This window comes from Triticum dicoccoides, chromosome 6B, assembly GCF_002162155.2.
Source record: "Triticum dicoccoides isolate Atlit2015 ecotype Zavitan chromosome 6B, WEW_v2.0, whole genome shotgun sequence".
Taxonomy (NCBI): Eukaryota; Viridiplantae; Streptophyta; class Magnoliopsida; order Poales; family Poaceae; genus Triticum; species Triticum dicoccoides.
This window is the reverse complement of record NC_041391.1, coordinates 197,412,883-197,428,645: the sequence shown is the minus strand read 5'-3', so window position 1 is coordinate 197,428,645 and position 15,763 is coordinate 197,412,883. Positions and strand designations below refer to the sequence as shown.

The following is a 15,763-nucleotide window of genomic DNA, read 5'->3' as shown; positions in this document are numbered from 1 at the left end:
ACTGCTGCACGATCTTTGCACGACGTGCTAATCTAGCGGCCAGTGCCCTTCTGAATCCTGTGCATGTCCGGCTGGATTTAAGTATCGTGCATGAATCGTCTCGATCGTGTCGTGTGTATAGCACTGCTGATCAACAAGCCACTTAGGGCATCTCCAATGGGAGACGCTTAAGTAGACGCTTATAGAGAAAAAAAATTAAATGTGATTAAATTTGAAAATACAGAAGCGCTTGACCTCCCAACGCCAGGTGCTAACAGCCGGTGCTAATTGATCACTAATTAAACAGCGAACCCATCTTTTACGAGGGAGAAAAGGAACAAGCGGCCGGTGCCCAACCGGCGATCGATGGGGAAATCGCTAGGAAATTGATCCCGGCGCCTCTCCTAGCGTCTCCCGCTACAGATGCCCTTATGAGAACTCCTAAGAATTAGAATTGTTCAAATTTCCTTTGAAAAACCTTTGGACCATGTAGGCCATTCGTAGAGCAAAACTAGAGAGAATGTTGATTTTTTTAACACGGGAAGGGACTAGAAGGTCCCATAGTTGGCACTATAATAACAAAATATTCACAACACTTCAAAGAAGACCCCAAAGGATTTTTCTGATGAACATGTCATTTGACTTTACATTCAGGACCCTATAAGGAAAAACAAAGAACACGATTGAGTCCTAAATCTACCGATAACCTCGCCACCATCTCCGGCCACAAACTTGCCATCACATGGCAAGGAAAGAAGACACTCCCTTCTGGAGGCCAAAGAAGGGCCCGTCAAAGATTGTCCACAAATCCATTTAAGACCATTGATGCGTCCTAGGCACCCAAATCGCTCACCGGAGAAAAACAATTGTTTGATCCTTAGCTCCAGGAACAGAGGTCGAAGCAGAGGAAAATGAAGATGACGATTGAGCACCGATGCCAGCAAAGATTCCATGGACTCGTTAGATCTGAAAGGACCATAGGCTGGTCCAGCACCCTCACCATTTCCACCATCGCAACGACAAAGGGAGAAGGCAGGAGCAGCTCAAACGATCTTTGGATCTGAAGGCCAAACGAGCTTATTACGAGATTGCCGCCTGATCCACCTTCGCCAGCTTTCATCCACCATGGGTAAGAAATAAGAAGGGGAGGGCTTCCACCACGCGTCACTCAAAAGCGATGGTGCCAAGCTTCTCCACAACATGTCGTCACCCGCCTCAGCACAACTTAAACTAACATCTACATGAGACTCGCCCTCCTCTTCTATCCCAACTCTGATCGGCGACCGACAAGGCCGCCCAAGGAGGAGAGGAGGCCAAAAATGAGGATCAACCCTCAGCCAAGAAGGAAGAGAGAGAAAGGTAAAGAAGAAATGACCACTTCTACTACCTTCGTACGGGTTTATTAGCCCCCACTCGTATTTCAGATCATATTTTAATCATAATTTTAACTACTAAAATATAAACTATGTAGCAAAAATAATTTCACTCAAAACTACATTCAAATACAAGTTTAATAATATAATTTTTAATAACATGCATTAACATTTTACTAATCAAATATATGGTCAAACTTTGACCCGAAATTTGATGGGGACTAATAAACCCGCGCAGAGGTAGTACGAACCAAGAGAATATGAACCTCACCATATTTCTAGCTGTACTTTTTTTTGGAAATAATAATATTTTTGCTGTACTTAGCTGTACCTTACCCTAGGCCAGTCAGCAAACGCATCACCTCCATCACACTAGCTCGAGCCCCCACACCACCAAACGCCAAAAGACAAATCCCACCCGCCACCACTAAACCCCAAAGCCCACGTGGCGCCATCTCCTCCCTTTATTACCCCCACTTCTCTCCCGTAACTGATAACCCGGAGCCACTACCACACGCGACCAAGAAGCGAACACACACCATGCCGCCCACCCCCACCACCCCGGCAGCTACCGGCGCCGCCGCCGCCGCCGCGGTGACGCCGGAGCATGCACGGCCACGTAGAATGGTCCGCTTCAACCCGCGGAGCGACCGCTTCCACACGCTCGCCTTCCACCACGTCGAGTTCTGGTGCGCGGACGCCGCCTCCGCCGCCGGCCGCTTCGCCTTCGCGCTCGGCGCGCCGCTCGCCGCCAGGTCCGACCTCTCCACGGGGAACTCCGTGCACGCCTCCCAGCTGCTCCGCTCGGGCAACCTCGCCTTCCTCTTCACCGCGCCCTACGCGAACGGCTGCGACGCCGCCACCGCCTCCCTGCCCTCCTTCTCCGCCGACGCCGCGCGCCGGTTCTCCGCGGACCACGGGCTCGCAGTGCGCTCCATAGCACTGCGCGTCGCAGACGCCGCAGAGGCCTTCCGCGCCAGCGTCGACGGAGGCGCGCGCCCGGCCTTCAGCCCCGTGGACCTCGGCCGCGGCTTCGGCTTCGCGGAGGTCGAGCTCTACGGCGACGTCGTGCTCCGCTTCGTCAGTCACCCGGATGACACGGACGTGCCCTTCTTGCCGGGGTTCGAGGGCGTGAGCAACCCGGATGCCGTGGACTACGGCCTGACGCGGTTCGACCACGTCGTCGGCAACGTCCCGGAGCTTGCCCCCGCCGCCGCATACGTCGCCGGGTTCGCGGGGTTCCACGAGTTCGCCGAGTTCACGACGGAGGACGTGGGCACGGCCGAGAGCGGGCTCAACTCGATGGTGCTCGCCAACAACTCCGAGGGCGTGCTGCTGCCGCTCAACGAGCCGGTGCACGGCACCAAGCGCCGGAGCCAGATACAGACGTTCCTGGAACACCACGGTGGCCCGGGCGTGCAGCACATCGCGGTGGCCAGCAGCGACGTGCTCAGGACGCTCAGGGAGATGCGTGCGCGCTCCGCCATGGGCGGCTTCGACTTCCTGCCACCCCCGCTGCCGAAGTACTATGAAGGCGTGCGGCGCATCGCGGGGGATGTGCTCTCGGAGGCGCAGATCAAGGAATGCCAGGAGCTGGGGGTGCTCGTCGACAGGGACGACCAAGGGGTGTTGCTCCAAATCTTCACCAAGCCAGTGGGGGACAGGTAAAAACACAATCTTTCCAATTTGATTTTGAGTTCTACTGTAGTACAGTAGTACTTTGTAATGCTGCAGAGAAGTGTCAAAACTTGAGGTTAGGGTAGAGAGCTGAGCCATACGATAGTGAGTGCTATGATCCTATTGGAAGTATTTTAGTACAAATCCATGAATGATGCACCTTTATGAAGATTGCCACAGCTAAAAGGGGAATGAAGCTCCCTGTGCACAGAGAAAAGCCCACGTATATTCCCAATTCACGCCATAGGCGCAAGATTAGATCCAGGAGGTAGTATTATTTATGCTATAATTCAGTAATGTCAGGTTCGGTGCTCTAATAAATTCTGGCTGCATCTTTGCTCTACTCCCTGTGCTTCCAAATCTAACTGCATCAGCTATTATGTTCAGGCCAACGCTGTTCCTGGAGATGATCCAAAGGATCGGGTGCATGGAGAAGGACGAGAGAGGGGAAGAGTACCAGAAGGGTGGCTGCGGCGGGTTTGGCAAAGGCAACTTCTCCGAGCTGTTCAAGTCCATTGAGGATTATGAGAAATCCCTTGAAGCCAAGCAATCTGCTGCAGTTCAGGCATCATAGGATAGAAGCTGGAATTGGAGCCGGAGAAGCTGATCCAGTGCTTTTTATCATGGTCTCATGGAGCAAAAGAAACAATGTTCATTGTAATATGCGACGCACAATTATATCCGATGTTATAATTGGTGAAGCTGAAGACAGATGTATCCTATGTATGTTGGGTGTAATAGATGGTAGAGAGGGGGCTCACACATGAACAAAATGTACTGTTGGCATTGTTGTACAATCTTGCTTGCAAGTAAAATAAAGAAGAACCGATTTTGAGTTCTACTCCCTCCATCCGTTCGGAATTACTCGTTAAGGCCCTGTTCGGAATCCCACCTGTTCCGCGAAATAGCGGGAGCTGTGGAGCCACGAAACAGCCGCTCCGTGTTTTCTCACTGTGACTCCACCCGCTACAGGAGTGGAGCTGTGGAGCGGAGGTAAGCCAAACAGGGCCTAAGAAATGAATGTATCTAGATGTATCTTAGTTGTAGGTACATCCATTTCTATTCATTTTTGTGACAAGTAATTCCGAACTTTGGGAGTACATCACATGGTGCATCTGTATCCAACTGAAACTCTTTTTAGTACAGCAATGCATGATGCATCTTTATGAAGATCGGGGCAGCTTTAAAGGGGGATAAAGCTCCTTGCATAGGCAAAGGCCAAGGTATCCAACTTCACAATTCATGGCATGGTGTACTTGAGGTTCAAGTTTTGGTTCAGCAGATAGTAGTTATGCCATGATTCAAGTAACTTGAGATTCAGTGCCCTACTGACTTCAGTCTGCATCTGTGCTATCTTTATCTACTCTCTGTGATTTCAAATCTAACTGCATCAGCTACTATGTACAGACCAACCTTGTTATGGAGATGATCCAAAGGATCGGGTGCCTGGAGAAGGACGGGACAGGGCAAGAGTACCAGAAGGGTGACTGCGGCAGGAATGGCAAGGGCAACTTCTCCGAACTGTTCAGATCTACTATTCAGGAGTATGAGCAATCCCTTGAAGCCAAGCATTCTCCCGTTGCATCCTAGGATAGAATCTGGAGCTGGAGCAACAGATCCAGCACTTTGTATCATGGAGCAAAAGGAAACGGTGTTCCATGTAATATGCGACCCACAACTATATCAATGTATCCTATGTATGATGAGTGTGATAGGTGGTAGAGAGGGCTCACACATGAACATAATGTACTATTGGCATTTATGTACAATCTGGGCGTCTGTCCGGGATGCTCGCAATCTTCTGGTGCCATTTTTCTTTGGAAAGAGCCATTTGTCCTGTACTTCTCTGAGTTAAAACCGTGAGCAGAGAACTACACCAAATTGCATTCAGCAACCTGAAAGAAGCAGAGGAATATCGCAATAAGGTTATCCAGGCATATAACTCGGTGTATCATGCATCATGTTGTTCACAGAATGGACCTGCAAAATGTCTGGTCTATTTAAACAAACACCTTGTTATAGGATAATTGAATAAACTGCTCAATTACTCATGTCCTTGTTAGGAGACAGCACTCAAGTGAATGTTCAATTGTAGTGTACAAAGTCATCGATCAATTATATACTACCATGTTATAAAAGATGCTTTATACAGAGTAACATACATCTCTCTAGGAACCGGTTAACTTATTTTTTTCAGGGAATAAGCATATACGTTTCAATGGCATACTACATCAGAATAATATGGAAGCATGAATCATACATGTAGCATGAATTTGAGCCCTCTGTTGTGTATGCTTGAAGAAATTGTACAGCGTGAGAGACGGGAAGATATGGAAGCGAACCTCATAGTCAGGAGCAAAACAGCGTAGAGAACATGTAAGCATGGCAGTCCTGCAGCGCATCAAGCAGTATGCTTCAGAGACATCACGGTCCCTCCACTTCTGCCGCATCTTCTCAGCATCTGGCGCAGCCTGGTGCTGCAGCAGCGAAGCAAGCAAGTGGTCCGATCAAATTGACCCTCGTCGCCAACAAGATCACATCCCTCATTGTCACAAAATGTAAGCCCACTGCGTTGCCTCGCTGTCAAATCCAGCAAGCCCGCATATCAACCAAAACATCGGTGCATGGTGAAACGACACACATGGAACCTAGAAATGTCCTTCGGAGATCCTGCAGTGACTGGATCTCAGTGAAGACAGATGCAGCCACCCTCAACAGAGCCAAGCTTTGCGACGTGGACGCCTTCCTGTCGACCTCGTTCGTCAACGTACCATCCAGCAGCTGAGATAGCCTGACCCATGCCGCGGCGTCAGGAGACCTACTGGCACAGACATGAACGGAGGCAGCAGGCTTCCAATGTTCTCCAAAACCTCGATAATAAATTCAAGCTGCTTCTTTGCTCTACTACCCGTGATTCAAAATCTAACTGCATCAGCTATTATGTTCAGGCCAACGTTGTTCCTGGAAATGATCCAAATGATCGGGTGCAGGGAGAAGGACGAGAGAGGGGAAGAGTACCAGAAGGGTGGCTGCGGCGGGTTCGGCAGAGGCAACTTCTCCAAGCTGTTCAAGTTCATTGAGGATTATGAAAAGTCCCTTGAAGTCAAACAATCTGCTGCAGTTCAGGGATCATAGGATAGAAGCTGATCCAGTACTTTGTATCATGGTCTCATGGAGCAGAAGAAAACAACGTTGTTTGTAAGATGTGACCCACAATTATGTCAATGTTACAATTGGTGAAGCTGAAGACAGATGTATCCTATGTATGATGAGTGTAACAGATGAAGAGGGGGCTCACACATGTAACAAATGTACTGTTGGCATTGTTGTACAATCTTGCTTGCAAATAAAATAAAGAACCGATTTTGAGTTCTACATCACATGGTGCGTGTGTAAGGTATCAAACTTTGGTTTTGGTCATACGAGCCATATGATAGTGAAGGTCATGATGCATCTTTATGAAGATTGTGACAACTTAAAGGGGAATAAAGCTCCTTGAATAGTAAAAGGCCAAAGAATCCAACTTCACAATTCGTGGCATTGGTGTACTTCATATTGTATAATACTCCCTCCGTCCGGAAATACTTGTCATCAAAATGGATGAAAATGGATGTATCTACAACTAAAATACATCTAGATACATCCATTTCAATGACAAGTATTTCCGGACGGAGGGAGTAGAAAGTTATTTGATTTTATTTTATTTTGGTTCAGCAGATAGTACTACTAGTATTTATGCTATAATTCAGTAACTTGAGGTTCAGTGCCCTACTGACTTAGGACAGAATCTTTGCTAGTATGTTTATCTACTTTCTGAAATTCCAAATCTAGCTGCATCAGGTATTATACTATGTTCAGGCCAACCTTGTTCTTAGAGATGATCAAAGGATCGAATGCAATGAGAAGGACGATATTGGGCAGGAGTTCCAGAATGGTAGCTGCGGCCGGTTTGGCAAGGGCAACTTCTCCAAGCTGTTGAGATCTACTCCAGGAGTATTGGGCAGGAGTTCCAGGAGTATTAAGGAGAATGAGAAATTCTTTGAAGCCAAGCAATCTGCGGGTGCACCCTAGGATAAAATCTGGAGCTGGAGCAGCAGATCCAGTACTAATTGTTGTATTTGATGAAGCTGAAGATAGATATATCCTATGTATGATGAGTGTAAAGAGTGGGCCCACACATGAACATAATGTACTATTAGGTTATTGAAATTGTTGTAAAATCTTGCTTGCAAGAATAATAAATAATCATACTGGGCATCTGTTATCGGGATGCTTGCAATCTTCTGATGCCATTTTTCTTTTAGGAAAAGCCAGCAGTCCTCTACTTCTCTGGGTAAAACTGTTAGCACAAGTACACCAAATTGCATTCAGCAACCTGAAAGAAGCAGAGGAAAAACATAACAAGGTCATCTAGACATATAACCGGGTGTATCATGCATTGTATTGTTCACAAAATGGACCAGTGAAATCTCTGATCTATTTTAACATCTCCTTGTTACAGGAATCAACTGCTCAGTTGCTCATCATGTCCTTGTTACTGTAGGAGACATCAATCATGTGAATGTTCAATTGCATTGCACAAAGTCATCGATCAATCATATTCCATGTTATAAAAGATGCTTTATACAGAGTAACATGTATCTCTCTATGAACCCGTTAACTGATTTTTTTCAGGAAACAAGGATACGTGTTTCAATGGCATCCTACATGAAAATAATATCAAGGAATGAATTAGAGCCCTGTGTTGTGTATGCATGAAGACACTGTACAACGTGAGAGACGGAAAGATATGGAAGCGAATCTCATTGTCAGGAGCAAAACAGCCTAGAGAACATGTAAGCATGGCATCCCTGAAACGTGTAAAGCAGTGGCGCAGTTTCTGATGCTTCAGAGACATCACGGTCCCTCCACTTCTGCAGCATCTTCTCAGCATCTGCGCAACCTGGTGCTGCAGCACCAATGCAGCAAGTGGTCCGATCAAATTGAACCTCGTCGCCGCCGCTGAGATCACATCCCCCATTGTCACAAACATGTAAGCCCTCTGCGTTGTCTCGCTGTCAAATCCAACCAGCCCGCACATCGGTGCATGGTGAAACGACACGCTCGTGGAACCGAGAAATGTCCTTCGGAGATCCTGCAGCGACTGGATCTCAGTGAAGACGGACGCTGCCACCCTCAATAGAGCCGAGCCTTGCGATGTGGACGCCTTCCTGCCTACCTTGTTCGTCAACGTAGCATCCAGTAGCTGATCTTGCCTGACCCACGACGCAGCATCAGGAGACCTACTGGTGCAGTACACAAATGGAAGCAGCAGGCTTCCAATGTTCTCCAAGACCTGGATAATAAATTCGAGCGCTTCTTTGCTCTACTCCCTGTGATTCCAAATCTAACTGCATCAACTATTATGTTCAGGCCAACGTTGTTCCTGGAGATGATCCAAAGGATCGGGTGCATGGAGAAGGACGAGAGAGGGGAAGAGTACCAGAAGGGTGACTTCGGAGGGTTTGGCAAAGGCAACTTCTCCGAGCTGTTCAAGTCCATTGAGGATTATGAGAAGTCCCTTGAAGCCAAGCAATCTGCTGCAGTTCAGGGATCATAGGATAGAAGTGCGTCTCGAGAAGCTCATCCAGTACTTTGTATCATGGCCTCATGGAGCAAAAGAAAACAGTGTTGTTTGTGATATGGGACGCATGGTGAAGCCGAAGACATATGCATCATGAGTGTAATGAATGGCAGAGGGGGCTCACACATGAACAAAATGTACTGTTGGCTTTGCTGTACAATCTTGCTTGCAAATAAATAAGGAAGAACCGATTTGAGTTCTACACCACATGGTGTGTGTGTATGGTGCATAAAGGTATCAAACCTTGGTTTTGGCCACACAATCCATATGACAGTGAATGCCATGAATCCAACTTGAAACTTTTTTTGGCGTATCCATGCATCATGCATCTTTATGGAGACCGTGACAACTTTTAAGGGGAGTAAAGCTCCTTGCATAGTAAAAGGCCAAGGTATTTGAAAAACTTCAAATGACATGGTGTACAATACTAGCATAGACAGTTATTTGAAAAAGTTTTGGTTCAGCAGATAACTATTTAAGCCATAATTCAGTAACTTGAGGTTCAATGCCCTACTGACTTCAGACTGCATCAGCTTGTTGTTGAAGATGATCCAAAGGATCGGGTGCATGGAGAAGGCTGAGGTCAGGCAAGAGCCAAGAGTACCAGAAGGTTGACTGTCGTGGGTTTGGCAAGGGCAACAACTTCTCCGAGCTGTACAGATGTATGAGCAATCCCTTGAAGCCAAACATTCTGCTGTTGCATCGCAGGATAGAATATGGAGCTGGAGCAACAGATCCAATACTTTGTATCATGGAGCAAAAGAAAACAATGTTCTATGTAATATGCCACACACAACTATATGTCTATATCAATGTATCCTATGTTTAATTGTGATATGCGGTAGAGAGGGCTCACACATGAACATGCTGTACTATTGGCATTTTTGTACAATCTTCCTTGCAAGTAAAATAAAGAATCATACTGGGCATCTGTCCTCGGGATGATTGCAATCTTCTGGTGCCATTTTTCTTTGGAAAGAGCCATTTTTCCTGTACTTCTCAGAGTTAAAACCATGAGCAGAGAACTACACCAAATTGCATTCAGCAACCTGAAAGAAGCAGAGGAATATCAGAATAAGATTATCCAGGCATATAACTGGGCGTATCATGCATCATGTTGTTCACAAAATGGACCTGCAAAATGTCTTGTCTATTTAAACATCTCCTTGTTGCAGGATAATTGAATAAACTGCTCAATTGCTTATGATGTCCTTGTTAGGAGACATCACTCAAGTGAATGTTCAATTGCAGTGCACAAAATCAGTGATCAACCACACGCTATGTTATAAAAAGATGCTTTATAAACAGAGTAACATACATTTTTGTATGAACCGGTTAACCATTTTTTTCAGAAAATAAAGGCATATGTTTCAATGGCATCCTACATCCGAATAATATGAAAGCATGAATCGTACATGTATCATGAAGTTGAGGCCTTTGTTGTGTATGCTTCAAGATATTGTACAACGAGAGAGATAAAAAGATATAGAAGCGAACCTCATTGTCAAGAGCAAAACTGACTAGAGAACATGTAGGCATGGCAGCCCTGCAATGCGTCAAGCAGCAGCGCAGTCTGATGCTTCAGAGACATCATGGTCCCTCCACTTCTGCAGCATCTTCTCAGCATCTGGCACAACCTGGTGCTGCAGCACCGAAGCAGCAAGCGGTCCGATCAAATTAAACCTCGTCGCTGTGGAGATCGCATCCCTCATCGTCACAAACATGTAAGCACGCTGCGCTGTCTCACTGTCAAATCCAACCAGCCCACATATCAACCCGAATATCGGTGCATGGTGAAACGACACACTCGTGGAACTGGGAAATGTCCTTCGGAGATCCTGCAGCGACTGAATCTCAGTGAAGAAAGACACTGCCACCCTCAAAAGAGCCGGGCCTTGCGACGTGGACGATGTCCTGCCGGCCTCGTTCGTCAACGTAGCATCTAGTAGCTGATATAGCTTGATCCATCCCGCGGAATCAGGAAACCTACTGGCGTAGTACAGGAATGGAAGCAGCAGGCTTCCAATGTTCTCCAAGACCTGGATAATAAATTCAAGCTGCTTCTTTGCTCTACCCCCTGTGATTCAAAATCTAACTGCATCAACTATTATGTTCAGGCCAACGTGTGCATGGAGAAGGATGAGAGAGGGGAAGAGTACCAGAAGGGTGGCTGTGGTGGGTTCAGCAAAGGCAACTTCTCCGAGATGTTCAAGTCCATTGAGGATTATGAGAAGTCCCTTGAAGCCAAGCAATCTGCTGCACTTCAGGGATCATAGGATAGAAGCTGAAGCTGGAGAAGCTGATCCAGTACTTTGTATCATGGTCTCATGGAGCAAAAGAAAACAATGTTGTTTGTGATATGCGACGTGCAATTATATCCGTGTTATGTATCATGAGTGTAACAGATGTAAGAAGGGCTCACACATGAACAAAATGTACTGTTGGCATTGTTGTTGTACAATCTTCCTTGCCAGTAAAATAAAGACGAAACGATTTTGAGTTCTACATCACATGGTGTATGTGTAAGGTGCATAAAGGTATCAAACCTTGGTTATACTGAATGCTGTGAATCCAACTGAAACTCTTTTTAGCGCATCCATACATGATGCATCTTTATGAAAATCATGACAGCTTTAAAGGGGAATAAAGCTGCTTGCATAGGGCCAACATATCCAACTTCACAATTCGTGGCATGGTCATGGTGTACTGTATTTTAGCATAGAGCTATACACAGTTGTTTGCAAATGTTTTGGTTTAGCATATAATATAGTACTAGTATTTATGCCATAATTCAGTAACTTGAGGTTCAGTGCCCTACTGACTTCAGACTGCATTTTTGCTATCTTTTATCTACTCTTTGTGATTCAAAATCTAACTGCATCAGCTACTATGTTCAGGCCAACCTTGTTATGAAGATGATCCAAAAGGATCGGGTGCATGGGGAAGGACGGGACCGGGCAAGAGTACCAGAAGGGTGGCTGTGGCAGGATTGGCAAGGGCAACTTCTCCGAGCTGTTCAGATCTGTTGAGCATGAAAAATCCGTTGAAGCCAAGCATTCTGCTGTTGCACTTAGCATAGAATCTGGAGCTGGAGCAACAGATCCAGTACTTCGGATCATGGAGCAAAAGAAAGCAATGTTCTTTGTAATATGCAATGCATAATTATATCAATGTCATAATTGGTGAAGCCGAAGACAGATGTATCATATGTATGACGAGTGTAATAGATGGCACATGGCAGAGAGGCGTCACACATGAACATAATGTACTATTGGCATTTTTGTACAATCTTGCTTGCAAGTAAAATAAAAAATCATACTGGGCATCTATCCTCAGGATGCTTGTAATATTCTGATGCCATTGTTGTTTAGGAAAGCCAGGGGTCCTGTACTTCTCTAAGGTAAAACCATGAGCAGAACTATACCAAATTGCATTCAGCAACCTGAAAGAAGCAGAGGAATATCAGAATAAGGTTATCCAGACATATAACTGGGTGTATCATGGACCTGGGAAATGTCTGGTCTATTTAAACATCTCCTTGTTACAGGATAATTGAATAAACTGCTCAATTGCTTATCATGTCCTTGTTAGGAGGCAGCACTCAAGTGAATGTTCAATTGCAGTGCACAAAGTCATCGATCAACCATATGCCATGTTATAAAAGATGCTTTATACAGAGTAACATACATCTCTCTATGAACCAGTTAATTTATTTTCTCAGGAAATAAGGAGATATGTTTCAATACATCAGAATAATACAAAAGCACAAATGGTACATGTATCATGAAGTTGAGCCTCTGTTGTGTATGCTTGGAGACATTGTACAACGAAAGAGATGGAAAGATATGGAAGTGAACCTCGCCTGTTAGGAGCAAAACAGCCTAGAGAACATGTAAGCATGGCAGCCTTGCAACGCGTCAAGCAGCGGCGCAGTCTGTGATGCTTCAGAGACATCACGGTCCTTCCACTTTTGCAGCATCTTCTCGGCATCTGGCGCAACCTGGTGCTGCAGAACCGAAGCAGCAAGCGGTCCGATCAAATTGAGCCTCGTCGCGGCGGAGATCACATCCCTCATTGCCACAAACATGTAAGCACGCTGCGTTGTCTCGCTGTCAAATCCAACCAGCCCACATATCAACCCGAATATCGGTGCATGGTGTAACGACACACTCATGGAACCGAGAAATGTCCGTCGGAGATCCTGCAGCGGCTGGATCTCAGTGAAGACAGACGCGGCCACCCTCAACAGAGCCGAGCCTTGCGACGTGGACGCCTTCCTGCCGACCTCATTTGTCAGTGTAGCGTCCAGCAGCTGATCTAGCTTAACCCACGCTGCAGCCTCAGGAGACCTACTGGCGCAGTAGACGAATGGAAGCAGCAGGCTTCCAATGTTGTCCAAGACCTGGATGAGGAACAGCCTCAGGTCTTCCTGGTTGTTCACTATGCGCGATTGCATAGCAGCTTCCAGGCCGTAGGAGTGTGCGAAACCGCCCGTGGGGAGAATGGAGTCCAGTAGCTGCCACTGGCTCCAGAACAATTGCTGATGCATGCTCGACGCCGTGGCAGGCACTTGACTGATCGCAGAATCCTCTGCGTCCTCCAATCTCATTTTCTTCAAAGCCGAGTGTTCCCGGTCCATTAGTGTCAAGATGAGTCGATGGACCAATCTTCAGTGCTGAGAAATGAGAAGAGCAAACTCTTGTCAACCATAGAGAACAGCATAAGATCCCCAAAACGCAGGAAATTTTACACGCAAAAATATCATCCGGTCCTGATTCTTTCCATCTCACGTGCGATGAATTCTTCAAACTAGCCGTTCAAAGGTCCAAACAAGATGAAGCTCCCGGACTGGCATTCTGCCGAACACGCCGAGGGCGTCGATCAAACGCTGGAACGCTGGGTGTTTGGCCTACAGAATTGAAGAGGGGAGCGGAATTAGGCGCATACCTTTCAGCGTCGATGCGCCGGGGAACGAACACCGCGAGGCGGGTAGCTTTACGCTTGCGGCGATGAACCCATTGACGCCGCTCCGCGCAGGCACTCGTCGAACACTCGGCGATCGCTTCGGTGGAGGTGGATGAGGCAGTTTGAGAGAGAGGGGCTAGGGGTCAACGAGAAGAGGAGGAACTTTCATGGGCCTTCTGTTTCGTTTGTATTTGCGTCCATATCAAGATTTGGCCCACGGCTGCTAAACTTCTCCGCCCATCCCCACCTGTACGCAGCACCAGCGAGCCGTCGATCGTGAGAGCAAATAGTTTTTTTTCCTGATGAGTGAGAGCGACTAGTTGGCGAGCACTCCTTTGGGAGCCTTCCAATGATCATTTGAATGGCATGCACTCAGCCGCCGCGACGTCTCGCGCTGGACATTTCTTTTGAATTTTGTCTTTTTATTTTTTCACACGCGTTTTCGACTTTTTAAACTTTTTTTATTATTTTTTGGTCTTCCATCGGTCTACCTTAGCTTTTGGACCAAAATAATTTTTTTAATTTTTTTTGTGAGAGGCACGGTCGTGTCTCTCGGAAACGGAAAAAAATACATTTTTTATTTTTTTTCCTTTTGTTAGAGGCACGGTTTTGCTTTCATGAGAAGCACAGTTGTGTTTTCGCGAGAGGCACTGCTAAGCCATGCCTCTCGAAAACAAAAAAAAAATGCATTTTTTCTTTTTTTTCTTTCGCGAGAGACACAGCCGTGCCTCTCAAAAAAAACATGTCTTCTGTTTTTTCCTCCATGGCCGTGCCTCTCGAAAACGAAAAAAAACGCATTTTTCATTTATTTTTTCTTCCGCGAGAGGCACGGTTGTGCTTTCGCGAGAGGCACGGCCGTGCCTCTTTTTGACAGGGAAAGAAGTGCTCCGGTTTCGGTTTCTCCGTTCGTTTTTTATGAAAAAAAAGTTTGTCAAACCTATCAATATAGGATTTAATTTTGAAAATTTCGACGCGGGAAATCGAATGTTGAAAACAGTTTGAGATTTGGACGCACGATTTAAGAGATAAAATATTTTAAATAAACGGATATACGAAAAAAAACTCCTTGATTGCGACAAGTGACGTGTATGTAATGCGCCATTTTTCGCAATCTGAGGAGGTAGAAGTGATCTTTGAAACAAGTACTCCTTAATTAATTAATGATTTCGGTCGATTGGGCGCGGCTATGTGCTGCCTGCTGCGAGCCCTGCAGGGGCACACGGATTGCACCGGCCCAGTAGCCACGGCTCGCCTGCTGGCTACTTTTTCGTTTTGTTTGTCTTTCACTTTTTATTCACTTTTTGTTTTCGTTTTTTTGATTTATTTATATTTCGAAATATTATAAATATGTATATTAAAAAACAAATTTAGATTAAAACTTCAAAATATTAATTTGTATACAAAATGTTTTTGATGCACTATGAAAATTTATAAACGTGAAACAAAAAAGTAAAACAAGTTAATCATGTGTACGAAAAATGTTTATACATTATAAAAAAATATTTGTGTAAATCAAATAAAAATGAGTCCTGTGTACGGAAAATGTAAATCATGCGTATGAAAAATATTTTTCATGCACGCAAAACATGTCCAAGAGTGAACACAAAAATAGAAAATGTTAATTATTTGTATGAAAAATGTTATTCATCTGTGAGGAAAATGGTAGTCATGTGTATGAAAAATGTTACTCATGCACACAAAAAATGTAGAACATGTTAATCATTTGTATGGAAAATGTTATTCATGTGTGTGGAAAATGTTTTTCATGCACAAAAAAATGTAAAAAAGTCAAACAAAAAAGTAGAATATGTTAATCATATGTATGAAAAATGTTAATCATGTGTGCGAAAAAAGTTTTTACATTGTAAAAAAATGTAATCATGTTTAAAAGTTTCAAAAAAGGTTTATAATTTTTTTAAATGCATAGTTCAGAAAAAATGTACAACTGCATTTGGAGAAGGTTACCGTGAAATTGAAAAAGTGTTCAAAACATGTATTTTTTAAAACAAAAATGCTTCATATTTGAAAAATGCTCAACGTGTATCAAAAAAATTCATGTGTCCTATAAAAATGTACATTGTCCAAACATGAGTTCAAAAAATAAAATTGATAAAAAACCACGAAAAACATAAAAGGAAAGGAAACA

General features: G+C 45.1%; 2 protein-coding genes and 3 pseudogenes across 3 annotated transcripts; 1 reads left to right on the top strand and 4 right to left on the bottom strand.

Moving 5' to 3' along the window:
* Positions 1 to 1,838: 1,838 nt before the first annotated feature.
* On the top strand, positions 1,839 to 3,870 carry LOC119322087 (4-hydroxyphenylpyruvate dioxygenase-like). The gene is made up of 2 exons (XM_037595587.1): positions 1,839 to 3,016; positions 3,417 to 3,870. The coding sequence occupies exons 1-2, from the start codon at positions 1,893 to 1,895 to the stop codon at positions 3,601 to 3,603; spliced, it is 1,311 nt and encodes a 436-aa protein (XP_037451484.1). The 5' UTR covers positions 1,839 to 1,892; the 3' UTR covers positions 3,604 to 3,870.
* A 1,508-nt stretch (positions 3,871 to 5,378) lies between these two features.
* On the bottom strand, positions 5,379 to 6,106 carry LOC119321040 (annotated as a pseudogene).
* Positions 6,107 to 7,837: 1,731 nt separating this feature from the next.
* Positions 7,838 to 10,154, bottom strand: LOC119321039 (annotated as a pseudogene).
* Positions 10,155 to 10,156: 2 nt separating this feature from the next.
* LOC119321038 lies at positions 10,157 to 10,973 on the bottom strand (annotated as a pseudogene).
* On the bottom strand, positions 10,603 to 13,782 carry LOC119322088 (urease accessory protein F-like). Of its 2 annotated transcripts, XR_005155403.1 has the most exons (4): positions 13,600 to 13,782; positions 12,510 to 13,327; positions 10,812 to 12,094; positions 10,603 to 10,729 (listed from the first exon to the last, which is right to left on the bottom strand). XR_005155403.1 is itself a non-coding variant. In XM_037595588.1 (2 exons), the coding sequence occupies exon 2, from the start codon at positions 13,289 to 13,291 to the stop codon at positions 12,518 to 12,520; it is 774 nt and encodes a 257-aa protein (XP_037451485.1). In that variant the 5' UTR covers positions 13,292 to 13,327; positions 13,600 to 13,782; the 3' UTR covers positions 12,345 to 12,517. The 2 variants fall into 2 exon arrangements, 1 of the variants encoding a protein (XP_037451485.1); XM_037595588.1 differs by lacking the exons at positions 10,603 to 10,729; positions 10,812 to 12,094 and having other exon boundaries at positions 12,345 to 13,327.
* Between the last annotated feature and the right edge of the window lie 1,981 nt (positions 13,783 to 15,763).